The sequence below is a fragment of the Dufourea novaeangliae genome, unplaced genomic scaffold (assembly GCF_001272555.1).
Source record: "Dufourea novaeangliae isolate 0120121106 unplaced genomic scaffold, ASM127255v1 scaffold12, whole genome shotgun sequence".
Taxonomy (NCBI): Eukaryota; Metazoa; Arthropoda; class Insecta; order Hymenoptera; family Halictidae; genus Dufourea; species Dufourea novaeangliae.
The window spans coordinates 1025469-1052875 of NW_015373886.1; the positions used below are offsets into that span (position 1 = coordinate 1025469).

Sequence of the window (27407 nt, forward strand, 5' to 3'; positions counted from 1 at the left end):
GCTGGCGAACGTTTACACGAAGAACGGCGAAACTGTGGAGAATATGAAGAAGTCAGTATAGGTAAAAAAGAATAAAAAAATTTCCTGAATTTGTTAATTTCTTTTGTTACAGATTCAGGCGGTACGAAATCGAGCACATTGAACGTGTGATAGAGTGTGAATCGATGCAATGGATTCTCTTCATTCTGTTCAAGGTATACATGTACAGAGTGTGTCAATAAGAGCTACCATCTAAAATAATTAATTACCTGCTGGTTGTATCAAAAAACATTTTAATTAATTATATAGTATTTTAAGGGACGCATGGGATGGATACAATTTAATTTTTTTATCTTATTTCTTTTTAGATATGAAGGTGACCTCGAATTTTTTCGAGGTCAATGTATCTTTTTTTTAATACCATCATGCTATAGGTTGCTAAATTAGTCCTTCTATCGACGACAACGTGGAATTAAGAAAAGATGCACTAACCTTGAAAACATTCAAGATGGCCTTAATATCTTAAAGGAAATAAGGTATAAAAAAATCAAAGTTTACCCATTCGATGTATCCTTTAAAATGCTACGCAATGAAATTTGAACCGTTTTCTGATACAATCAATAGGTAACGAGTTATTTTAGATAGTAGTTCGTATTGACTTACCCTGTGTATTCTCGAGTTCGAATGAATTTTCAATCGAAGCTTGCTGAAACTAATTCATAATTTGTTGTGGTTGCAGCTTCATCATCTGTTGAGAACGAAACAACGGCCTGGTGTGATTACCAGAATTGACAAATCCCGTTTCACTTTCATCGAGGAGATGCTAAAGTGTTTCGAGTACAGACAGTATACAGGCAAGAATGTCAACTGTTGTCGGGACTGCGATATAGATCCTAAACGATCGTTGATCTTTCGTGGCACTTACTACGAACGATGCGAGAGAGAGATTCGTGAGATCGAAAAGGATTTACAAGCTGGAGCTGTGCCGATATTCAGAAGTAAGATTCGACGGGATCCAAAAGATGTAAATATCTACAATTTCACGGAACATTTTGACACGTAACGAAACCGTTTTTAGGTTTTCCGTACGAGGAACAGGAGAAATTGACGCGTAAAGAGACCAAGTGGTACAGGGAGGCTTCGTTGCACAACCGATGTGAAACAACATTGAACAAACTTGAACAGAAAGTAAAAAGGGAGGCGCCTATACCGAAAATCGAATCGAATTGTGATGTGTCTTGCGTTGGAGTGGACGAACTCTACGATGAAATAAAGAGAATGGATTGTCAGCTGAATAAAATTCAAATTAAATGCCCCATTCATAATATTGTACTCACAAGATAAGCGTAGGGGAATCCGAAACTTGGAGATTTAAAGGTGAACGAGGCATTAAATAAAAGAATTAGGACTATTGGGTTTGGAGAATAGCTGAACAGTAGGCTGACTGGTGGTAGAACTACTAGTTAAGGACTAATAGAGGGGTATCAGTTGAAGCACTTGAAACTAGAACTTCCAGGTGATATTTACACTAGCCAAAAGCAGTCACCAAATGGTACCAAACCACTAAGTAGATCGATCAACTGGAACCAGAGACGAAAGGTAGTAGATACGGAGCGAACAAAAGCACACAACAAAGCACAACACCAAGATATACGGAAAACTGTAAATTTTATTAATACATATTTCCTAAATGGCTAAATACAAAAAAAAAAACTACTACGTCGACTACTAGATTAATATATTACTACGTGTTAGGTACGCGCAAATTAGGCCTTGCACGCGAGAGGAACGTTGATCGGTCGCGACATGGAAACGGATTTCTGGCTGAGGTCTGGGTTGGCGCCCTTCTCGACCCTCCTCTTCATGTTCAGGGAGGCCTCGTTACGCTCCATACAATGGAACTGGTAGTTCTTAGTCTTGGTCTCAATTGGGGAGCAGCCAGGTGCGCAGGAGACGACAGGTCGGATCGTGAAGCAGATATTGTCGTCGGTCTCCAGCACTTGGGTCCTGTGGGTGCTGCACCGTTTGTCGGACTGTTGTTGGTCGCCCTGATGGTAGCCCCATTTCTCGTTGTTCGACCTTCCAGCATCGACATCGCTGATCACGTTGCTCTGCACTGTCTTGGCGGGATGGGTGCATTCTTTCCTGGCCTGTTCAGCGGTCTCCCTAATGTCAGCATCGCATTGGTTCTTGTTGAGAGCGTAAGAAGCAACGAAGTGCTCTGGCTTCCTCATGACGCAGTTCTGTGGGCCCAAGAAGTCGTTGACTGCTTCACCATCGAAGTTACCGCAGAGACCACGAAGAGCGTTACGGTATTCATCGGATGCCTGAAAGTGTCATTCAGTTTCTGATTAGCTACCCGTCCTGGCTAGAGTAAGGGATAGAAAGGTGGCAATTAGTAGATTTCGTGAAATGTCCCTCTTACCTTGATCAGAATACGTTTTCCATCGAAGATAAGGTTCACGTCGTACACGTCAGATGACACGGCGATAGAGTTGTCCGCCAGCCTGTAGATCTCTAGCAAGATCTCATCGTCCTTCTGTCTTTCCTGATGGCTGATGTCCCGGGTGATCTGAATCTCGCGACCGTTCAATTGCGCTTGGGGCTCGTTCTCGCCGGGCACAAGCTTGATCTCCTGTTCTCCAAGCAAGATCTTGACCTCCTTGCGTCCTTCACGAGTCTCCTTGGCGAGGATGCTCACGCTCTGGTCCGAGGGGATACGAAGCTTCTCGTTGTGGTTCTCGGGATTCGATTTCGGGTAGGTTGTCATGGCCACGTGCCAGCAGTTGCCCAGTCTCAGAGGGTAGTCCCTGCCGTCGAAGGTCTCGGCCCTGGTCTTGTCGAGTATACAGGATGCTGAAAGGAATCGGAAAGAATTCATGATCGTAATTCAGAGTCATCGATCCACGGGATCGCATTCTTCGTTGTTTGAAGGTACTTACATTCGAGATTGTTCTCGATCACGTTCCTAACGTTCTCGTCCTCGATCATCAGATCATCGGAATTGATGGCAAGCAGTTCCAGGCCGATGTCCTTAACCTTCATGTCCATGGCGGGAGTGTGCACAGTCACGGCAGCCGTTTTCAGATCCTTCGAAAGCTTGGCCTTGATGTCGATCTTCTTCTTGTCGGCGTTCTTCGGACTCGTGGTGTCTACACTGGCGTCGATGTAATCGCTATTGCCGATCATATCCACGGCCATATTCATGAGGTCACGGAGAGGTTCCGATTGCACGTCGATAGACAGGTTCAGTTCGTCCCACATCTTGCTGGCGGAAGCAGCAGTCTGGCAGGCACGGAGGATTTTGTTGCCCTGTTTCATCTGTTCCTGGCAAGTTCGCACCGAGCGAGATTTCTGGAGCGTTTCCCTTAGTTCCTTGTTCTGAACAACCTGTCCCTTGATGTTAATCTGTTCGCCGTCAGCGCAGGTCGATCCGAAACGGATGTCCACGTCGATATCTCCTTTGGGCTGTCTCTTCATGGCGTTCTCGTAGGACGGGATAGTGTTAGGCGTACTTTCTGTCTGAGAAGCGACGCAGACCTCGTAATTGATGTTTTGCGTGGGCATACCTAGCTTCCAGAATAAGAGAACACGTTGCTTGTTCTCGACGTTGCTGTCGGACCAGGCGACGGTGAGGGCGTTGCGGGTCTCGAGTTCACCAGGTACCTGCAGCTGCATGTCCAATACTCCAGATCGGGCAGCCTTGATACCTTTGCCGACCTCGGTCAACAATTGTTTCTTGCGTTCCGCGCCGTTGAATTCGGTGTTGCTTGGCACGATAGCCTTGGCCAGCTGGGTCCATTGTTTAAGATCCTCGGAACCAGGTTGCACGTTCAGTTGGTCGAGAGACGCGGATAGGATCACTGGGTCCTGGAGATCGCGTTCCAGGTTCATGAACAGATCAGCCTTGCGGTACTTGTCGGTCGTCTGGGTCCAAGGGAATAGGATCGCGGTCTGTCCATCGACGCGGTTTGTGTTCCAGAACTCGTCGTTCGTTTTGTCACCCTCCAACTCCAATCGCAATGATTTGACGTCGTTCATGGGGATTGCTTGGGACTTGTACACGGTCTCTTCACCTTGGATCTTGTGAGTGTTCTTCTCCGTGAGCAAGGGACGTTTGCTGAAGATGTCGTGGCTGGAGGTGTACGGTACCACGCTGTAGTGCACCAGGCGCGCCTTTCCTTCCCCCTTCAGCGGCCAGAGTTTCAATTGCATGTTTCTCTTGACTGGACTCACGTCAAGGGCGACCCTCACGGGCGCGTATGTCTGGAAGCTCATGTCGACACCGGCGATGAAGTGTTGACGATCGAAGGGAGCGAGGAAACCGATTCTTCCTTGGATCTTCTTGGAGAACAGTATACGCGTGTCGGCCTTCATCGACAGGCTCATGTCACGATCGAATTTGACCTGGCCTTGTCCGATGATCTTGTAGAGGATTGGCATCTTGAACGTGTAGACGAAAGGTAGACCGGTTTCAGTGGGGAAGCTCAAGGTAACTTCGTAAGCCATGAGCTTGTTCTCGTTCAGGTAACCTCCGTTCTTCATGTCCAATGCACGAGTGCTGATCCCTGAAACATTACGATTAATAGTCACGTGGTATATGTTCGTTATTCCGTTCATCGTTAATTCCATCGCGAATTTTTATACTCACAGTTGGGAATCGTGCGGAGAGTCTGACTGTCGAAGGGCAAGAATTTGGTGGTGAACTTGCTGTTGAATAGAACGTTGCCTTCCAGCTTGATAGCCTCTTCAGGTACGATGTTCAGTTCCTCGGCGAGTTTCTCAGTCATCATAGGTCCAGAGTTTTTGTCGTCCTTATCCTTAAACATCGTCTCCAGGATAGGTTTTACGGTGGAGAGCATAGCAACCAGTTCAGTTGGTGGTGTCTTGAAGTCGCCGTAAGAGGAGAAGGATCCGACGTACAGAGATCGGGGGATTATGCTGTCGTCGCTGCCGATGTAATTGAAGATCATTCTGTTCAACATATTCTGTTCGCTGTTTATGGTCTCGGAGACGAATCCGCGAGAGTATTGGTAGCTGTAGTCGTTGGGGCTCAACAGATTGAGAGCGGCACGGGCTTTGCTGGCCATGTCCTTCCATTCTGGGCTGGTCAGCATGCTTATGCTCTGGATGGTGGTCTTGACAGCCGAGTTGACGTGTTTGTTCGTGTCATAATTGGTGAACTCTGCCATTCGTTGCAACATACCCAACGCAGGATTGGTCTTCATCAGAAGGAAGACAGCGGTGCAACGGACTTCGTGGGATTCCATGGTGTTCAGGTAGATCTTGTAAAGGACCGATCGCGCAATTTTCGGGTGTATCTCGGACAGTTTGCTGAGTGAAGCTACCATCAGAGTCCTCTGGAAAACGGTCACGGGTTCCTTTCCTTCCAAGAACGGTTCGAAGACAGAGAGAACCTTGGGATGTCCGATGCTACCCAGAGCCAAAATGTAGGTCTGGATCTTTGGGCTGTCGCCTTCCTTGATCGCGTTCTTCAGTTCACGAGCCAGATAGGGAATGTACTCTACGACGAGAGTAGTGTCGTGTTTGGATACAGGACGACCAAATGTATGCACTGGATAACGGTTGTGGATGATGCGTCCGTTCACTTGGGAATGACGGAGCAGCTCGGTGAAAGCCAGAATTGCAGAGACATGCAGGTGTTTATCCTTCTTAACTTCGGGGTTTGTAGCGAGCTCCTGAAGAGCAAACATTAAGTATTTTGGTACCACGCGCGATCCTCATTAACAGGTTTAGTCTTAAACTAAATTAGATGTCAAGTAATGGAATACTTACGAAGAGGGATCTGACATATTCAGCAGTCGGTGTGCGAGCGTTCTTCGGGATTCTGGAGACGATATCGGCAGCTTCCAGACCAACGACGTTCCTCCTCTCGATCCAATTCTTGATGGTGAGCAAAGCAGGTCCGGTACCAGCCTGGGTGACGGCGTCTCTGAACGCAGCCCAAGCGTTCTGCTTGGTAGCCTGCGATTTGTCGTTCGATTTCAGCTCGTTAGGCGAGATGTGCATGTTGTTCTCTAGCTCGATCAATTGCTTCCTGCTCATGGTGCGGATCAGGCTGGACAGGATCGTGAACTTCTCGAGAGTCTCCTGGTTGGGGATGTTGCTCGGGTCTTCGAGATCATTGGAGATTTGTAAAACGAGATCCTTGGTGACCTTGATGATTTCAAATTCTCCGGATTGGCCGATGTATTTGCCCCTATCACCAACGAAGTCGGGCAACAGAGGATTCTGGGGAGCGTCCTCCAAAGTGGGTTTAGGCTGCCAGAATTCGTTCTCCTCGCTGCTAGAGATCGAGCTGCTGGACGCGCTGGACGAGCTGGATCCTCGAATACGGGGATTCTGTCCGTTCTTGGCCGCCTCCTCGCTGGAGCTCACGGAGCTAATACTGTCGGAGGCCTGGTTCTGTTTTGAGTTCTGACCATCCAATGACTTGCTGAGTCTGCGTTCCTCCATGTCGGAGAACGGGTTGTTATAGACGTAGACAAGGTTGCCAGTGGATTCCGGGTTGGCGGGAGCAGACAGGGGACGCGAGATCTTTTTTACGTCTCCGAGGGTCAGGTTCATTCTGCTGACCACGACGCCGTTCTGCTCGTCGTAGAACCTGGGGCTGACGAACAACTTGCTGGTGGTGACTGACGATTGGATGGTGAACGCTTTCAGGTTACCAGAGATGATGATTCTGCTCGTGGATGATTTCTACGACATCGAGGATGCAAAGATAAGTCAGTTAGTATATATATATATACGAATTTAGATATACATACCAGTCGAACAATTATTCCACTTACCGAAAGGAATTCTCCGTTCTCGTTGCTGCCTGGTTCCCAGTTGGTACGTCCAGTGATACCGAAGTGGTAGTCCATACGTTGGTCGCACCTGCTGAAATTCTTGGTCTTCATGATGTCGATGTGCTGTCCGTCACCTTTCAGTTTGGGCATCGGTACCAGCTCGGGTTTCATGTGAGTCATATGCTCCGGGAGGGGCGTAATGTCGTAAAGGACCTCGCACTTTCCACCGACGCTGTCCTCCATGGCAAGGAACATGCCGTATGGTTGGTCGTCGTTGGGCACTTGCATGCTTCTTGTCCTGATCGCGTTATCACCCTGAGTGTCGACCTGAAGCTGACTGACGATCGACTTCAGCATGTTCACCTCCCAGGTGGGAATGTTCTTCTCGACGATCAGGTCCCGGATCACTCCGTGCTTGATCTTGATCTCGAACGGCTTCCCAGAGATCGGCAGGTCGCGGAGCTCCAACATTTGATCGGAGATCACCGAGGCCCAACCGTTCGGGAGGTTCTTGTGGATACGGGCTTGCTGACCGTTCCACACTTTCGCTGCCAGCGTGTTCGGGCCCTTCACTTGGACGGTCAGCAACGCTTTCAGGAGGACACCGGTGTATTGGTCGGATAGCTTGTCGAGACTAGCGAGCGTACGACTACGGACCAGATAGGTGTACTCGTTGCCAACACGCCAGCCATGGTCGTAGTCGGCTGAGACTAGTCCCGCTGTGAAGGGAACGAAATTATTAGTTTCCTAACAATAGACAAAGGTATATCCATGGAAAGGAAAGGAAGCTTGATTTCTACGTGTCTAAATCAAGACGAACTTATGTACGAGTTCTTGTAGGTAAATATTATCCTGTGATCCTATCAATATTTCTTTAAAACCTAGTATGATTAATTTAATTACAAGAATACGTGGTCTCGAGATTGATAATTTAAGGTTACAGTTTAGTGAAGATTAAATGGGATCTAGGAGATTCTGGAGATCTGTGTATATTGAATTCTGTTTGGAGATTCCAGAGGGCTCACTGGAAGTTTCCGCTTTCACTTACCAAATACCAAGAGTGTCAAAGGTAGCCACATGTTGAGAGCCGTAGAGCAGCCAGAAACTGATGCTGCATCCAGGCGGCTCTACAACATTTATACCTACATTGTGTCGTTTCAGCGAAAATATCAGTCAACAATGTTTGCATGAACTTGCTACTTTGACACGCAATTATTTTTAACGATAACGATTTTCTCCAGACTTGCTGATTACTAACAGGGGTCAAGCTCTAGTCACCTCGTAGACCTGATTCAATTTAATGGTATCTGATTCCGCGGTGTTGGATAGTCGATCGATCCACGAATATTGATCATCATACCGTTACACGTATTCGTACACTACACGTATTTATCGTACTTCACTTGTAAAATGAATGATCATTATAGTATCATACGTTCTATGTAAATTATAAATATTTTATGTTTGATACGGTATTGAACTTTCTAAATCGTACGTGTACTTTGCAATCTGACCGTCGCCTTATTAACTTTATTAATCTAGTTAAAAGAAACGTTCGAATCAGAGGAAGAGAAACAATGTTAACTCTGGTAAAAATTATGGGAACAAATCATTCTAAATAAAAATAGTGTGATGAAAAGGACACATTCTTCCCTTTAGGTTTAAATGTTACCTTTAGTGTTTATTAAGAAACTATGCTAGAAATTCAATTGATCTTTAAGTTATTTTAATATAAAGTATGATAAATAGTTATCGACAGCTGTTATAAGTTGTTTTGCTAATTTCCAGCATTAATTAATACTATTAATTGCGGTGCAAAAAATTCTACACGTGTAGCATATGAGTAATATATGGTACATAGAAGACAGCATGTGGGGTCACCGGTTCACGGCGATAATAATTACAAAGTGTAAACTTCCGTTCCATCCCAGAACGTGCTAGAAACTTTTTCCGTTATCATTATCCATTTTTTCCTGATTATAATTTCTTGCCTTGCGGGATAACAGATCCTGTTTGGAAAAATGGAAATTAATAGGACACGTGGATAATCGTAAAAACTACATTTCTCGTTGAAAAAAGTATAAACAAAATGAAAATTGGCAAGTCACCTGCATTTCCATTCAATTCAAATCGATACGCTTTAATTTAAATTTAATCTAATATCGATTTTTCGTTGAATCTTTTACGATATTTTCACATTTCTTCAAGTAACAGTCGGGAATTTCACTTTCAAATGACAAAGCCTCGTGTAAAAAGAAAAATAGTATTTATTAAAATATATTTCACATTCGTCATACTCTCATCTTCTATTAAACTACTTATAAGCGTCAATTTTAATTACATGATCTCTTTTATCGAATCAATCGATTTACTTTTTATGTACATACAATGTTCCTCTTATTCCAATGGGCATACATACAACGAATCGTATAACGATAGGCATTCATTTCACGAATAATAATACTTTAAATTATATCGCACCGCGAGTGCTTTTATAAATATATTCTCTGTTAAATATTAATTAGCTCGAACGAGAAGCGGTTTCCCAGCTGTACGACTGCCGCTGTCCGTATCGACGTCCATTTGCGAAATTGTCGCTTTTATGATTGTCGTCACCGGCTCGTATTTCTGAAACAGGAGAAAATTATTCGTGCAATAATTAACAATTATTCCTCCGATTTCTGTCACCGCGATTCAAAGTTTCAATATTTCAATATCCATGAAATCTAGAAGCATGCAACCGATTTTTACGAAAATATTATCGAGTGCTCGAATCGCCGTATCGCTTTTAATTTTAGACATTATTAAGTTACCAATTATATCCGTAAATATAATGATAACACTTATAATAAAATAATTTTTAATGAGATATAAGTACCAGGTCCGTGAATGATATCGAATCGAATCGAGACAGAAGCAATTCAGGACACGTGCACAGAGCCCGATAAAAATTCTGCACGTGCTTATCTGAATATTATGGCATTATCAGAATCTAGCTGCAATATCAGACGTGTCGCTTCCATTGAGGAAAACAGATTAGATTTTTTTTTACATACTAATTCGAGAAGTTACGATAACCGACATCCGGTCGTTAATTTCGATCCTACAACCGAATCACTTTCACTTCTCCACGTGTCCACTGGAATTGCGCAAACCACGGAAAAACTTCTTGTCGCTGATGCAGCATTCAATGATCATCGATATCTCGACCGGATGTTGTAACATTCGCAAACGTATCTTCTAGAAGTATCGACTACCAATCTTCGCAACAACGAATATCTTTGGTAAGTATTTACGAAAAGTAGCACCTTTCAATCTCGATGATTTTTTAATATATTTTCAAGATCATCACCCTGAGTAGTATTGTGAAGGTTTTACTTGGCGGCTGTTGATTATTAAAATGTTATCAACAATTTTTCATTTACATTTTCTGTTACTGGGTATGTGTCTGCCATTATTTTAAAAATATCATTTAATTTTTCGCCGAAATCAAAATACCTGTCCCGAATCAATTCTGAATTATTTTTATCCTTAAACTGTCTGTAACCAACTCTGAAGGATTATACCGATCAGAATTGGTTAGAGGCAGTTGTTTTATATAATTCGCACGTAAACAATGTTGGAGCCATGTAGTGTGTATTGTAGACTCAGACCAATAACATAGATGCATATTGTAAACAGCAAATATCAAACATATTTTTGCGAATATCTCAGAAACTAAGGCCAAGAGTGGGAGTTGCACGTATAAGAAAAAATTATTTAGAATAACATTCCAGGTGACGTATCCAAAAATCATTGACATCGGTGAGATGGACTCTAAACTGTATAATTACTACTTTTCTTAATAATAACTTATTAATAAACAACGATGACCAAATAAAATCTTCACAATACTACACAGGATGATTACCTTGACAACATATTAAAACATCATCGAGATGAAAGAGTGATACCTTTTTGGTAAATATTTACCATATCTTCTACCGTTCCACGATTATCTCTGGTGAAACTATCTGAACTATACCAAAAACTAGCCCTGTTGTAATTTCGGGAAACCAAATTCTTGCAAGAACCAATAACCAATAACATGTGCAAGAAGTGTGACAATAATATTTCGAGAATACTTTTCCCTTACGTCAAAGTGGCAAGAATGTAAACGGTCATATCCCCCTGCTGTGCAGCCTGATCTCTCTCCCCTCCCCTCTACCCGTCATACGAAAGGTGACCGTTGTCAATCGGTTCAGTCACTTTCTCAGTCGGTTCGCGTGAAGATGTGTTCGAATGAGTTCCGTGCCACGTGAAATATGATGGGCAATACGAGGTGTGACAATAAAGTATCGAGAATAGTTCATTTACAAATATCTTTTTTTAAAAATGAAACTGGGATATCGCCTCCCCTTCAAACTCGTTACACGCGATCTACGGCTGTTTAATTATTTCCAAGATGATAATGTTGAAACTGAATCATTCTCGGAACTTCATTGTCGCAACGAATCATCGAAAAAGGAAGAGGGTAAGCAACCATGAAATTGATGTATTATCGGAACACCGTTTAAGAATCACCTGTTCGACTTCGATTTCAACCTCCTGGAGGACCTCGTTGAGAACGGAGGCCAAGTGATTCACATTCTCGATCGTGAACACCATCGGCGGTTTCAGCTTCAGGATATTGTCGTCCGGCCCGTCGCTGCTGATTAGAACCTTCTTGTCCTTCATTCGCGAGACAACGTATTTCGCCTCCGCAGTCGCCGGTATCCTCGTGATCCTGTCACGTACCAGCTCGATCCCGACGAACAATCCAACGCCGCGCACGTCCCCGATGATTTTCCATCGTTTCGCGAGCTTCCGTAGTTCGGACATCAGGTACATTCCGACTTTGAGCGCGTTCTCTTGGAGATTCTCCCGTTCCATCACCTCCATCACGGCGTTCGCTATGGCGCAGGACACGGGGTTTCCACCGTACTGGAAAAGAAAGAAACTAAGTACAGTAAATACTCGATTAGTGTTCAAAGGAGCCTCGGCACTGAACATTAAATATTTCATAAACTAATGGCCATACGCGGCTGAAACAAGTGTCATTGGCTTCGAAATTCCAAGCTCTATCGCTGTACCAAACCTCATTAAAAAGTCGGTGTTACTATCTGCGGATATTTCCTTGTCAGTGTCGAGAAACCTTCGAACACTCATCCAGGATTTACTGTATAGTTCGAATATTTTGTAAAAGGGGCATTCCGCGCGAAATCGGACTCTTTTTGGAGTAACATTTCGGATTTTGTTGACACTTGATATATGAATATATGAAATATTGTGATATATACACGGATCTCGAAGAATTTTTGAAAATTTTCAACATTGTTGATTCTATAGCTGTGTGAAATATAGTGTCTCGCTTTCTCAGTAAGTCCTGTTCAACTAACAAACTTACTGTTAGACCTGTTAGAAATTAACACTAAAAGTTTCATCGTGTTAAAAAAAATTCTTGAAGTAGAAGCAAAATACAGAAAAACTGTTTTCGTAGGATACCTGAAATTACTATTACATGGTGCCAGTAATACCATTTTCAACGATGCCTGAAAGATATTTTACTTCAAAGCCAAAGTCTACGTTAATTTTATCCAGCGTGACAATGGAGGGTTAAATACATAATACGAAATTAAATTAAATAACGAGAAACAAGATCGTGTGTTTAACTCGATTGGAGTTTTGAAACTTCACCATTGAAACGACCATAAATAAGATAAATGTCCCAGTGATTGGACACTATCGTGAATTTTTGTTAATATTAAATTTTTTGAAAATAATACCGAACTTCAGAATACAAAATAATTGTCCTTAGTTATTTCTTAGCATAAATCATATAAAAATGTTCGCAAAAGTGCGATGTATTATTTTTAAAAAATATCATTTAGCAATCATGAACTTGAGGCGACATGAATGCCTTCGTAAATGTTTCGCTAATTATATTAAATTTGTTACGTGTTTATTTGAATTTTTACAACATTAAAGAAAAGTATCATGTTTTACTATTAAAAATCAGCTATGAATAATTTATCGAATGTTATGTCCAAACACTGGAACAGCTAAATTTAATCACTCGGCCAAATGAACGCTTTTATATATTCATAAATAATCCTTTTTTTCACGTGAACGCTTTCTTATAACGGCTTGTCTGGAAGAAGAAATTCTGCTCCATCAAATGTACTTTTTTGCCAAGCTATAGTATTTTAATATATAAAAAGTCTTCGTAACCGCAATCTTCGCCTTAAACGTACAACCACTGGGACATTTAGCTTAATAGGTTTCTCTAATAATTACCGTATTGAAGTACTCGATACCAGTGTCCTTAAAGCTTCCTGCGATCGCAGGGGTCGTAATAACAGCGGCCACGGGGTGACCATTACCCATGGGTTTCCCAATGGTGACGATATCCGGTACAACGTCCTCGCCGTATAATTGGAAGGCCCAAACGTGGCTGCCGACTCTACCGAAACCGACTTGGACTTCGTCCGCGATGCAAACACCGCCATGCTCGCGAACGTGTCTGTGTTCATTGGGAAAATTTCACAATTAAAAAATCCGTTTGAAATTTCAGATGAACAATTTTCGTTCATTACTTTTAAAAATTTTAACATTTAATTTTGAAATAAAATCTTTAAATTAATTTAAAAAATTGTAAAATTTAACGGGTACCTGTACACGTTCCTGAAGTAATTCTCCGGTGGCAGAATTTGTCCACCGACGGACATCAAGCTCTCCGCGATGTACGCGCAAACGCCTTTCCCTTGAGATTTTAGATTCTGGCAGATGTATCTCACGTCGTTCGCATACATCACGCCAAGATCCTCGCCAGGATAATCGGTCTCCCGGTACTTTCCCCGATAGACGTCTGGACAGGGCGCCTGGAAAAAGATCAGGATAAATTGATTTGACCCTGAAGGCTACTGTCTCTTTAACACTTACAGAATTAACCCATTCACATCATATTCAAGTACCTGCAGAGCTCACTGGGGAATGATATTTAAATAATCTTACAAGGGAACATATTGAACCCAGACACGTCGATTTTTATGCCATTTATATGGAATATAGTTTACGAAAAAATATTTGTCACATATTTTTTATATCGGCCTAAATGGCCTTTTAAAACAGTCCTTAAACCTGAGGGGTTGAAAATATATTTTTTTAAAATTCTCTGGAACTGGAGGGTATAGCACAAATTTTTTTTTTAAATTGTGTTTTTGAATGGAGAATTTAATCATATCAACGATTTTCTAAAAAATCATTTGTTTAAACATTATTTAAAAAATTTGAATTTTTGTGTCAATTTTTCTTTTTATATGTTATTTGATTTTCATGTTGATTATTTTTATGTAAACTATGGATGAATATGGGAAATACTTCATTTCATAGAGACTGAGTGAAAGCTGTGCATTTAATTATTATTGTTATACGGTATAGAACAGAAAATCCCAAAAACGCGTATTTCCTTTGGTCCATAATTTACATTAAAAACTGGATATGAAAATCAATTAACATTTAACAAGAAAAATTAACAAAAAATTCAGACTTTTAATATATTATTTAAACAATTGATGTTTTCAAAAAATCGTTCATATGATTAAAGTTCCTACTCGAAGACGCCACAATTTAAACAAGAAGATTTTTGCTATATCCTCTAGTTTTCAAGATATTCTAAAAAATATATTTTCAGCCCTTAGCTTTGAAAGCTGTTCTCACCCCTTCAGTATGAACGATTGCCGATGTAAAAAAATACGTTTCAGATATTTTTCGATAAACTATATCCCATATAAACGGCATCAAACTCAGTGTGTCTGGGTTTGATATTAGTATAATTGTTGCCTTAACTAAATTCGTCATTTGTTTTCTACACGATAATAAATTCACGCGAGTTCACTGATCGCTATATGACGTAAATGGGTTAATCAGTGTGTTCCATTTAAATTTGCACTTTTTGTTTTTCTTCAGGTTTCGGAGACAAAATGAATCAGCTGTAAGTAGATCTACTCACCACGTGAACCCAATCCTTCTTGCCAGGGCTGTTCGGCTTGTTGAACTTGTACGGCGATATATCGATCATCGAGGTCAAATGGCCGTGATACGCACTAAAACCAGAAAGAACAACTTTGAACGAAACGTTCCTCGTATCACCGCGTCTCGTCGTGAAACTTTCTCTTTGCTCGTGAAAAAGAAACAACACGTTCTTTTCCGGGGCAGCTCCCTGTCGTTGTCATTCCGCGAGAAAAGAAGGGTCTCTCTTTCGTCTTCCTGAAAATGTTATTCGTTCCTTCTCCTCTTCCTGTTCACTCGTCGACGATCGTAATTGAGAATATAGAAAGAAATGTTTAAGACAAATTTTAAGGTGGGGACACGTCGGATCGAACTGTTCTACAACCGAGCACGTATACACTTCACACTGTCAGCGTTCCGTAATCGATAAAAAGAAAAAAAAAACGAGGCAAAGGGGAGTGCAGCTGGCTGGCTCAAAGATGCAAGATTACGTTATCAACGAAACCTAATTTCGTCTGATGGGCCTGCGATATGCGCTCGTTGCAACAATGATCGTTTGCGGGTCATTTGCGAAGCACTGTGTCGTTCGAAGCGATAAAATGGCATGGAAGAGTACCGGCTGGCGTAGATGCGGCGTGCGTGGATGCGACATGAGGTTAATAGTCGACGTAGATACTGTCACAAATTCCTCCTCGAACCCCTGATACCCTGCCGGAGCTTCAAACGAAACCATTAGATCCAATTTTTCGTCTCATCTGAACCAAAATTTATTAACCAATTTCATTAAAATATATTAATATTAGTGTGCTGCCGCATTCTATCCAAAATGGCGGTCGGAAGTAGTTTTCAAGCTACTATACCTTTAAATATACGCATTAAGACTACAACGAAGTAGATTACAATTACTCCGTTTATGTTACTCGTATTCTCTATAATGCATAGTGAAGTGACTTTCTTTTTATAGGTATATCTACACACGAAACTGGTATTTCACGCAATTCCACGTGAAACCATAGTACAGACTCCTCTCGATTATCGTCCCTAATTTGGGTCCGCGCCGGGACAATAATCGTATAGGGAGAAATGCTTCAGACCTTCGTAAATTCGTTTCTTGCCCGAAGCCGAGTTCCCCTCCCCCCAGTGCTGGAGATAACGCCTGGACAATAATCGTGTAAAACAAGCCTGACAATAATCGAGAAGAGTCTGTACCTATTGGAATTCCAATACTACATCCTCTTCCTTAATTACAACCTGAAAAATCTGAATCGATCTTTAACCCCCTATTTGTGACAGTACCTGCGGCTCGACAACGTAATCTCACTCGAGTAATTACAATTTTAAGCTGACGGAAGCCCCCTTTCGCCCCTTGTCCAACACACACTTTTCGATTCGTTTCCTTCGAAATCGTCAACATTCATCTGTGGACGTTAACTCCTGATTCCTTGTCCTCTGTCTCTCTCTCTCTCTCTCTCTCTCTCTATTATCGCCGTGTAATGACACCATTCCCTGTTGTTTCATTGTCGTTCAGTGTCACCTAAAACGGCAATAGGTTTATGTCGCGCGGACCGTACGGCCGCCTTAGGCGGACGGACAGTATCGTCGGTTCTTGATCTCGAATCCCCGTTCGCCAACCCGGTCGATCCATCCGGTTCCAACGGTTCGTGTACGCTGTAAACAGGCAAAAAAGAAACCCACACGATTAGTCGACTGTTGGGAGTGGGCACGTCGAAAACTGTTACACGTAGCCTGAAACAGCGAGCCCGCTGGTGTGTCGTTTTACACCCTCTCGTCATTCTAGGTACACACGTCTCGGTTTTCTCGATTGGCTACTCGCAGAATTTCTCGACTACGCGTTCTCGAAGAGTCCGCGTGACCGAAAGATGAACGGAGCCTTCCCTGGAAATCTCTCGGACTTCGTCTTTTGGTCATCTCGGCTGTAATTGGTGCAACGGGTCGCAAAGATATATTCGTCGCACTTCTGATCATTGACCGATCAGGCTAGACAGGTAGCTTTAGCGAAAAGAGATGATTTCTTCGTAATTTCTTATTACGGTGATACTACTGTGAGAAAAACTCGAGTCAACTGTCTGATCGCTTCGAATTAGGGAGGGCACGAATAACTCTTGCGACACGGTGCACATTGGATATCGAATAAAAGCGAAAAGCAGCGAGGCACTGTGGTGGAATGCAGCGCTACGAAACTCAATTGGCTGATCGTAGACACTCTCTGCCCTCGTCGATCAGAGAAAGCAAGAACCTACGGAACTTCGACGATATTCGAGGCACTGTTTCTCCTATTTACTATTTAACAAAAGAAAACAGTTCGTAGACGAAAAAAGTACTCTACAGTTTTAATTTGGCGTCTCATTAATAAAATAAGAACGACTCGTCGGCGCGTGTTACAGCGCTCTGACGTAATTGGCAACGAGAAAGCGGCGCGGGATCAGCCAATTGAGTTCGTTCCAACTACGTTCGACAATGTCGAAATAACAACGAGTTCTCTGATCGTGTCGCTTTTTACGCAAGCATTTCACTGCATGATAAAAAAGTCGTTGTTAATTTTCGTATGAATTTTCCGAACGATCGAATGATCAGATCGTTCGATCACCAGATCACTCCGTGTTGGATCATTTTTGGCGCGATGACTTACTGATCGAGAGTGATGATGTCCTTGTTTTTGGTGTGCGTCTGAGCGAGACGGAGGGCGAGATCATTGGCCTCGCTGCCGGAGTTCACCAGGAAGCACACGGACAACGGTTCCGGAAGGAGCGACGTCAATCGACGCGCGCAAATCACCAGATCGTCGTGCAGGAAACGGTTGTTCGTCGAGAGCAGAGCCATTTGTTCTTGACCGGCCCGCACCACCGTCGGATGACAGTGACCGACTGTAAAGTATAAGTCAATTCACTTCATTCATTTCGGTCTTTCAAAATTCACCGTTTTTATCTTCATTAAAATACTTTAACGATTCCGTTAATTCATAAATTTCTAATCGCTCCGAGTCCATTTCCTAATCTCTGATATCTTAATCTCGTGAATCAACCTATTGTAATTTGTGAGTATTTTACCATTTAGAATTTATCATTTACTTCTTGTTCACCATTATCATTTAGCCATTTAACATGTCTCATTGACAGTTCACAATTAATCATTTACCTACAAACATTGACGATTTCCAAAGTATAGCTATTGTACTGCTATTCGTAGTGTACCATTTACCATTTACTCATATCCTTCCTTTAATTAAAAGCTTCACATTGTACTGCCATTCTTAGTGTACTATTTAGTTTACTCATATTTTTTCCTTAATTAATACCTTTACATTCCACCGCTATTCTCAGTGTACTATTTACAATTTACTCAAATTTTTTCCTTAATTAATATCTTTAAATTCTACCGCTATTCTCAGTGTACTCTTTATAATTTACTGGTATTTTTCCCTTCATTAATACCTTCACATTGTACTGCTAATCTAAGTGTACCATTTACCATTTACTCATATCCTTCCTTTAATTAAAAGCTTTACATTGTACTGCCATTCTTAGTGTACCATTTACGATTTACTCATATTTTTTCCTTAATTAATACCTTTACATTCCACCGCTATTCTTAGTGTACTATTTACAATTTACTCAAATTTTTCCCTTAATTAATAGCTTTACATTGTACTCATAGCTCCCTGTATCTCTTTCTATATCGTTATGCAAACGATATGCATTGCATATTTTTTTATCATGTGATTATAGAATATTCATGTTAGTTCAAGGTGTGCATTTTCATACCATGAGCAACGTTGTTGATGCAATCCAAGTAACGATTGCCCCTCTCGTCGTACATGTACTGGCCCTCCGCCCGGACGATCTTGAGGGGGTTCGATTTGTAGAACAATTGGCATGCCTGCCTGTAAACCGATTATTCAGTCTGTATCGTTCGCTTGTTCGCGCGCGCGCGCGCACACACAATCGTAGGCCGGTTGTATCGCCGGAGCTAATATTGTCTCGAACGATAACGTCAAATAAGAGGAACGATTAGGCGAATATTTACCCGATATGCCGCTCTCGAAGCCTAATCGTCTCCGACTTCGGCATCTGTTCCAACGACTCTGCCATGGCGGAAGACCTGGGATCAGAAAAATTACATTCGAATCGTTTTCTTTACCACTCGAATCGGTTGTATTTCAATTATGTTCAAGTCGAATCTGTACAAGAGAAGTTTTTTTTCAATAACATTAATATACATCTGTTTGAAAGGAGCTTCTTGGGGACTAAAGTACATAAATATCCCGCTAATTATATATTAAGATTTATTAGAAATGTATTCGAGAGTCCTTAAGGGAATTTTTATTTCCTTGCAAGAACAAAGTAATAGTTGAATAGATGTTTCTTTTATCCAGTATTAAGTTTACAGTAGTTGTCAGCCCTGGTTGCGGAAACCAGCTTCCGCCATAAGTACCGTTTAAATGTTGATTAACATTAGATCTACCAGTGACAAACGTATATCTATTTCTATCGGATCGGTAAACGTTACTTTTTTTAGTACATAAATTTATAGATTAACTAATATATTCACATTTCATATTGCTATAAAAGTTGTAAAATTTCGACTACTTTGGTGGTTCGACTGTCAGTTCAATGAAATATGAGATGAATGGCGACAAGAAGGCTTATCTTATTGTGATTGATAATTTGACGAGCAACTGATACACCGAATCTAGGAATAAACTGTTACATATCGTTCGTGTATCGATGATTTTTCAGAAGTTTCTAGATCGAAACCGACGCGAATACGAGAAGTCTATCAGAAGCGAATACACTGTGAACGATAATCTTTCTGTAGGAACAGCGGTATCGGCCATTCCCCATGGGATAAGTAACTTTCCGACGGCTGATAAGTGCACGTGATTATTACGTGGAAGTAGTACTTCCATACGGTCTTTCGTCCATAGTCCCCATGCCTCGTGATAAATCGCGTTATAGAGAAAACCGTATCTCCTCCCGGCGAGATATTGTTCTATTCCAAACCAATTGGTATTTAATCGACATACGATACTTCAGTCATTATTTTTATATATAAATTTGTATAAATAAATCAAAAGAAAATTCTGCGACGATATAACCGTCGAGAATTGACGAAGAATGAATCCTTGAAGTCTTATTTCTATTTCCGTACCGTTTTTCGGTTTATTTCTCTCCTGTGAATCCTGATGGCCAATTTTATGTAAAAAAGAAAAAAGAAAATAGTGGTAGAATGTCAATAACTTGGAAGAAGATAATCACAACGATGTAGAAATAGAGAACGCGCGCGCGACAAACGAGGTAAGCATCGATAAAATGTTTCTATGCGAACAAGTCTGTAAAAGAGCTGCCGAAATGATATCTGTTTATGTACAACGATAACCGGTGGTGATTATAGTACAACGTATGTTTGTTATTACGGAGTTATACGTGCATTCAGGCATAGTTCCCCTTATGAAATAGCAAAGATTTTCTTTTCGAATAAAAGTATCATCCAAAGAAGTAAAATAAACGTCAACTTTCGCTTTCTTTTTCTTTCTAAACGCGATAGCCGAAAAAAAACTAAACGACAGCCTGTGCTTCGCATAGCTCACAACGTACAGAAAGTTTCGCGAGACGCCTCGACGAGCGGCAAATTTCAAAAGGACACCATAATAAGTTATGTAATCCAAGTGCGTAGCTTAGGGGACAACCCGAAAGCCATTCCTCATCGCGATGTAACATAACGATTTCGCGAGACACTTCGATAAACCGATAATTCGAAACAGAAACGAACGAATTATGTAACGTAAGACGTAAAAAAAAAAAGAAATACTAACGTGACGTGGGAAACGGCTCGAGGAAGGGACTCCCTCTTGAATGTGACCGAACCAAAACGAAAACGCAAATTAATTATAGACGGAAGACAATGGTAAACGGTGGCGAATGAACGGATTGACGAAGTGACGTTCGCGTGCGAAAGAGAGAGACAGGAAAGGCCGGAGCAAGAGAGCGTTTCGTCATCGCGAAACGCCCACGCGAACCGCCTGACGCGAACAGAACGGAGTCAGCGAGATCGTACCTGAACCCGTACGGTAATCGTTAAGTCACGGTTCCTCGACTTCTGAATGCAGCCGTCAGCTGAGTGCCGCGACCTACTCCGGTGACGTCATATATAGAGCTTGCCGATTGTCGGGAAGAAAGCGGGGGGCTGCGCGCGCAGTGTCCTCTTCGCCCTAAAGCGATATTAGAACGCTTTGCCTCCACCGATCCCCCTCTACCGTCGCTGCCGTCGACGCTTTCGGCGCGGTTCTATCTTCGAATTCGTAATCACGAACCTACCGCGCGTCAATGCAGGGCTACGATAATAGATCGATCGTTTGTTTTACCTTTCCATCACGGTCCTTCAACCTTCTTCGAATAAACCTTACATCAAAGAAAAGAAAGGATGGACCGTGAACGTTGAAACGCCGTTCCTTTGAACCTCCTTCGAGTGAACCTTATAGCCTCTACTACACCTGTCGGCCTTTTTGAACGGACAGGGTGGCACGTGAACATTGAACTAGGGACGACCAAATCTCCTGAACCTCTTTCGAATGAACCTTATAGCCCCTACTACCTTTGGGCTCTTTTAGGTGGAAGGATGGTTCCTGAACCTTGAACCGCCGTTCCTTTGAACCTCCATCGAGTGAACCTTATAGCCTCTACTACACCTGTCGGCTTTTTTGAATGGACAGGGTGGCACGTGAACATTGAACTAGGGACGACCAAATCTCCTGAACCTCTTTCGAATGAACCTTATAGCCCCTACTACCTTTGGGCTCTTTTAGGTGGAAGGATGGTTCCTGAACCTTGAACCGCCGTTCCTTTGAACCTCCATCGAGTGAACCTTATAGCCTCTACTATACCTGTCGGCTTTTTTGAATGGACAGGGTGGCATGTGAACATTGAACTAGGGACGACTACATCTCCTGAACCTCTTTCGAATGAACCTTATAGCCCCTACTACCTTTGGGCTCTTTTAGGTGGAAGGATGGTTCCTGAACATTGAACCTCCGTTCCTTTGAATCTCCTGCGAGTGAACCTTATGCCTCTACTACATCTGTCGGCCTTTTTGAATGGACAGGGTGGCATGTGAACCTTGAACTAGGGACGACCACATCTCCTGAACTTCTTTCGAATGAACCTTATAGCCCCTACTACCTTTGGGCTCTTTTAGGTGGAAAGGATGGCTCCTGAACCTTGAACTTTGATCCACTATAACCTATGAGCCTCTTGCGAGTAAATGTTATAACTCCTACTTTCTATAGGCTCTTTTAGTTGAAAGGGATGGCTCTTGAATGTTGAACTTTGAACCGCCATGTCACTTGAACCTTCTTCGAGTAAACCTTATAGCTCCTATTATGGTTTCCTTTAGATGGAAAGGATGAACCTTAAACCTTGAACTTCGAACCACCATATCACTCGAACCTCCTTCGAGTAAATCTTATAGCTCCTACTACCTATTAGCTCTTTTCGGTGCAAGGGATGGCTCCTGAATATTGAACCATGAACCACCATATCCTTTAAGGCTGTTTCGAACACCTTGATACATAGCTCCTATAAGTTAATCTCAATGGAAAGGTTGGCCCCTGAACCTTGAACTTTCGACCACCATACATCCCCTGAACTTTAAACCTGTTTTGATAGGGAGAACGAATTAGCACGTAATCGATTTCACCTTTCAGTCGCCTGTACTCTTATCGTTAAACACGTTCCCTGTCACGTGGGGATCGCGTACGTGCGCCCCATATCTATGCATTGTACTTTGCATTCAGGCCATTGATGTTTTCGCTGTTATATGGAACACCAGTGATCCGATAGTTTACAAAATCTTGAACTGATAGAGGAAGCACGCGTTATAGCAGTGTAAATGTTTATTAAATAACACCGAGTCGTGGTAGGGGATAGGAAACTGAATAGATCACTGACGCCACCTTCCATCCCCTTTCACCCGCCTGTTGCCGCTCGTACTGCGATCGCACCAATACAAACAGATCGTCACGGCCGAACTGGCGCGTAGCTACTACGCTAAAGCAAATATGTAATGCGTCGAGCGCGTCGTAAGAGTGGAATTGTTCGTTAGATGAAGGAAGTGTTTGAACGAAGCGAAATAGATTTACGCAAGAACCTGATGGATCGTTTTTTCCCTATGAGAACAGAGACGAGGTTGGCTTTATTTATTTTGTTTTTCTTTTAGCGAAGGAAAAATAACCATTTAAACAAGCCAACGTTGCTGTTGTTCATACTATTATAGGGCCATTTATACGGAAAAATTCAACCGATCTATGAAGTAGAGAAATTTAAAGTAAAAAAAATTAGTTAAAAATATTTATCTCCTACTTCCAATCCCTATCAATGCGAAGTCAAGCATGAAATTCATCGGGACTCTAAAAATGGCCGCCACCGGAATCGTACCTTCGCTCCATTGAAATCGCCTACCGTGAATTATGCAAAAATTCCAATGGTTGTGACGACTGTAGAGACAAAAATAGAACGATTAGAATGTCTGTGAGAAATAAAAACGCAATTACTGTTGCAAGAATGAATACTAAAGCAGGTGTAATGGATTCGGGTCGGTGAAAAAACAATCGACACGAACTTCCGTAAAGAATTACAAGCATTCTGACGGAATTCCAAAGACTGTCGTCGATTTAAAAGGTAAAGTAATAACACAAAAGTGAATTAAAATCTCGAGCGATCCAGTGAATAACAAAATGGAAACGATCACGATGACCGTGACAACTAGGCGCGTAGGCGAACTGCGCTTGATCGTAGGTAAGATCGAGATTGCATCAGAAAAAACATGATCACCAGACAGAATAATCGCGAACAATACAGAGATCATATAAAGGGTTTAGAAGCCATTTAGTGTAAGTCACTCTTTCATTAAAATTGACATATGTTGTGTAAATAAATTTTCATATGTATGTATCTTATAAATAAAAATTATTTTTTTTATTTGTTAGTAGCAGTTATTGCTTTTTTACAGTCCATTTTTTAAACAATGTATTTCTATTAACTTACTTTGTAAGTTACACCGATTGGCTTCTGAACTCTCCATATAATATCCAGGGACTTAAACCGGTATGATTTTAATACCGGTATTATGCCATCAAAGCTATATCGAAACCGACATATTATCGAAAACCGAAATAAATATCGGTATTTTTTCGGTTTCTATAAGGGTAGGGCTTATATAGGGTTATATAAGGCGAAGTTACAACCGAAAATACCGGCATAATACCGGTATGATACTGGTATTTTAGTCTCTGACAATATCGGTAGCAAATATAGTTTCGAGTATTGAAAAATGAGCTTTGTTTCTCGCGATCGTGCGTCGTTGTTATTATCGTGTCGTTATCGGATTACATAAAGAAGCCTTCTGTTATCGTGTTACATAAAACTATTCGATGGCGTCGCGCTAATTGAACGACGTTTATCGAGATTTCGGATAAGTTTTATTTTCCAGCCGACAGCCGATGAAAAACGGTATTCTTTTCAACCATTGTACGATCGTCGATATTGTGGTCACGAAACAGACAGCGCATGGGTCTCTTCAGACCTCCATATAAATTTCTTTCCGTCTCTGCCACAGAAAACTTTTTCTTAAAATATTTAATATTTCAAACTCTGTACTTTGATATTTTCCAATGATTTGGAAGCTCCTGAATATTTCAGTTAAAATGGGACTCTTAAGGTGCGTATTCACTGGTACAAAGTTCATAAACACCATTCCCAAATGAATTCGTAAATCTTTCAGAATCATTACGTTTCAGATGTCTACATTACGTGGTGCAACTATAAAACCACCCTAAAATTGTTCAATTCTTGCGTATTGTGGCTAAAATAAATACGAACCACTTTTCTTTCTAGGGAATATAATCTATCCTTTTCTGGGGAAACATGATTTCTCTACACGATTTACATGGTATACTTGGTACGTTTTTATTTTAACCACAACACATAAGAATTGAACAATTTTAGGGTTACGCTACGCAGAATATACACTGCGAACACATCAGAAATAATACGCTAACATACGATCCCTAGAAAGCATAATTCGTGTACAGTTCACGAACTGTTCGCCAAGACCAGTAGAGGCGCACCTTTGCCGTCGTGAGCAACATTCATTGGAAATATTATTTTATGATAGTTACACACGTTGAAGGTTACATTCCCGCCTGTCTCGATCGCAAAATCAACGCAACAATTTCCACATCTCCAACGTATCACCTCGTCTCAAGACCTATTTTAATAGCAGGAAATGTTTTCAAAAATCCGCGCGATAACGATAGCGCGTGACCTAAAATCGTCTATGAAGAATCAAAATCGCGTTCCGATATAACGATAAAAAGAACGGAGGAAGGGAAACAAGCGACGTTCGTCGAAGATTTCTCACATGTTCACGCATTGGGATCCAATTCCCGGTGTATTATCCACTTGAATTAAACTTTGAGTGAAAAATAATTCTTATCAGTTTTTTTTCTAAACGCCCAAAAAAAAAAATAATGAATTTGAAGTATTTTTTAAAATAGGGGTTTTGAAGACTAACTCGACCGGATTAGTATTATCTCGATCAGGGAGTTTGCTCCCCCGTCGAGCGTGAGCGGAACGTGACCGAGGCGTCGCGTCGATTACGCTCGATCCCGATAAAACTGGCCTACCGTAAGCATGCACGTGCGTTTTTCATCTCGTGGCTATCATTCACAAATACGCCGGGCGGACGATCGATTTCGCGGCTGATGCACGCGCGCAAACCCGCGTGTTCCGTTTACATCGCAGCGATTTTGATCGTCTCGATCGCGACATTGATAACGAGTCGATAATCAAACGAAAACGATCGAACCCAAGGATCGCTGAAAAAAAAAAACGTAGGAAACGATTTGTTGCAATTGGTTGCGTAAGCAACGGTGAGAATTCGCGGTGTTTTATCTCGTTCCACAAATCAGAACAGATACGTAAATTTTTCGATGAGTACGAGTCAGAAAGTAATGTGATAGATGAAACGAGTCGATGATAAAAGTCATCGTGAGTATGTACAATCCGGTTAAGCTTAAATGTAATTTATGGAGGGGCTGTTACTTTGAATAGAAACGTTTAACTTCCATCCACGTTTTCGTTTTTGTAAACAATCATACGAGCAGTGGATCAATTCGTTTGCTCGAGACCAGTGGAAACCAGGGACTTCTACCGAAACGTAAAGTACCGGTATTATACCGGTATTTTCGGTTGTACCTTCGCCCTGTATAACCCTATATAAGCCCTGCCCGTATAGAAATCGAAGAAATACCGGTATTTATTTCAGTTTTCGGTAATATATCAGCTTCCGTATTGCTTTAATGGCATAATACCGGTATCAAAATCATACCGATTTAAGTCCCTGGTGGAAACGGCGTACCTTGCTTGGATTTTTCGAGAAACGTTTATAATTCGATGGTCTGTCCGTTCCTGGAGGAAGAGAAGTATCGGAAACCGCGAACGATCACGTTACACCGGTAATCTATCAACGATCTAACGATGTAAACTCGTCCGCGGACAGCTCGAAGCAGTACTGTCGCCGCGAGAGTCGGTGAAACTCGCACCGTCTATTGATAGTTTCATGCAAAGGAGGGCGACCTCGTGTATAATAATCGCTTGACATTGGCATCGTGACTGACAGACGAGACTAGGACGACATAGCTGGCTGCTTTTTCTCGTGCGATATACAGCTACACGATCTCTGGTTCATCTCGTTGTCGCGTTCAGCTTCCGTTACTGGCCGAACACATTCATTACGATGCAAATTTTCGGATAGATATTAGTGATCTTAATATTATTTCAGAATTGGTCGATCGATGATTAACACCTTCACAAACGGAAAGTCCTTTTGAAGTTCAAAACAGGGACTTAAACCGATATTAAGCCATCAAAACTATACCGGAACCCATATATTACCGAATAATATAAATATAAATATAATCGAAATAAATACCGGTATTTTTTCGGTTTCTATAAGGGTAGGGCTTATACAGGGATATATAAAGCGAAGGTACAACCGAAAATACCGGTGTAATAACGGCATTTTACGGTTCGGTTGAAGTCCCTGGTTCATAATTGGCCATTCGAGTTAATCTGAACGGAGAAACACCTGTGGACGCGCATCAAAAATTTCCCTCGCTAAATTTGACGGTGGGAATATCAAACAAACGTTTCTCGTGGAAAGTTTCTCGGCCTCTTTCGTTGTTATCGTCGTTATTGATATATTATCGACGTGAATTAGCATGGGTAATTCCATTCAACGATCGTCTTTCAGGCGGGAACGTCATTCTTGCATGTATCGCCGCATCGCCAAGGTGATACCAAGATGGCGGCCGACTCGTATAAGGACGCGCGGAAAGATCGAATGCGCGTCGCGTTCGCCGGCGCGAACGAATCTCATTAGCGGTTACGCCATGCTTGCATTACAACGAATCGCATTTTGCACTCGTCACACTCGGAAATTTTTTGTTACTACTATTTTATCTATCTGATTTTTGTTGCTCGGTCTTATCGCCGCCTGGCATCGTCGAAGAAA

The 27407-nt window shown here is 41.9% G+C and overlaps 2 protein-coding genes across 3 annotated transcripts; both read right to left on the reverse strand.

Moving 5' to 3' along the window:
- Positions 1 to 1630: 1630 nt before the first annotated feature.
- LOC107194568 (vitellogenin-like) lies at positions 1631 to 7885 on the reverse strand. Its single transcript, XM_015584212.1, has 7 exons — positions 7840 to 7885; positions 6792 to 7510; positions 5776 to 6699; positions 4631 to 5678; positions 2922 to 4547; positions 2405 to 2835; positions 1631 to 2306 (listed from the first exon to the last, which is right to left on the reverse strand). Exons 1-7 carry the CDS (start codon positions 7868 to 7870, stop codon positions 1746 to 1748), a joined length of 5340 nt encoding a protein of 1779 aa, XP_015439698.1. The 5' UTR covers positions 7871 to 7885; the 3' UTR covers positions 1631 to 1745.
- A 1155-nt stretch (positions 7886 to 9040) lies between these two features.
- LOC107194579 (alanine--glyoxylate aminotransferase 2-like) lies at positions 9041 to 26381 on the reverse strand. Of its 2 annotated transcripts, none has more exons than XM_015584231.1 (9): positions 26253 to 26381; positions 18864 to 18938; positions 18602 to 18720; positions 17470 to 17704; positions 14821 to 14914; positions 13482 to 13690; positions 13107 to 13332; positions 11355 to 11753; positions 9041 to 9419 (listed from the first exon to the last, which is right to left on the reverse strand). In XM_015584231.1, the coding sequence occupies exons 2-9, from the start codon at positions 18926 to 18928 to the stop codon at positions 9309 to 9311; spliced, it is 1458 nt and encodes a 485-aa protein (XP_015439717.1). In that variant the 5' UTR covers positions 18929 to 18938; positions 26253 to 26381; the 3' UTR covers positions 9041 to 9308. The 2 variants fall into 2 exon arrangements, with proteins under 2 accessions (XP_015439717.1, XP_015439709.1); XM_015584223.1 differs by lacking the exon at positions 26253 to 26381 and adding an exon at positions 20895 to 20992.
- Between the last annotated feature and the right edge of the window lie 1026 nt (positions 26382 to 27407).

Bases quoted from the DNA above. Each gene is read 5' to 3' on its own strand.
- LOC107194568 (XM_015584212.1), bottom strand. From the start codon at position 7,870: ATGTGGCTACCTTTGACACTCTTGGTATTTG. The intron at 5,679-5,775 runs GTAAGTATTCCA...TTTGCTCTTCAG, and splicing joins AATATGTCAGATCCCTCTTC to GAGCTCGCTACAAACCCCGA. The intron at 2,307-2,404 runs GTAAGAGGGACA...TGACACTTTCAG, and splicing joins GAAAACGTATTCTGATCAAG to GCATCCGATGAATACCGTAA.
- LOC107194579 (XM_015584231.1), bottom strand. From the start codon at position 18,928: ATGGCAGAGTCGTTGGAACAGATGCCGAAGTCGGAGACGATTAGGCTT. The intron at 11,754-13,106 runs GTAATTATTAGA...TTTCTTTTCCAG, and splicing joins GTATCGAGTACTTCAATACG to TACGGTGGAAACCCCGTGTC. The intron at 9,420-11,354 runs GTGATTCTTAAA...CTCCTGTTTCAG, and splicing joins TTGAAATCGAAGTCGAACAG to AAATACGAGCCGGTGACGAC.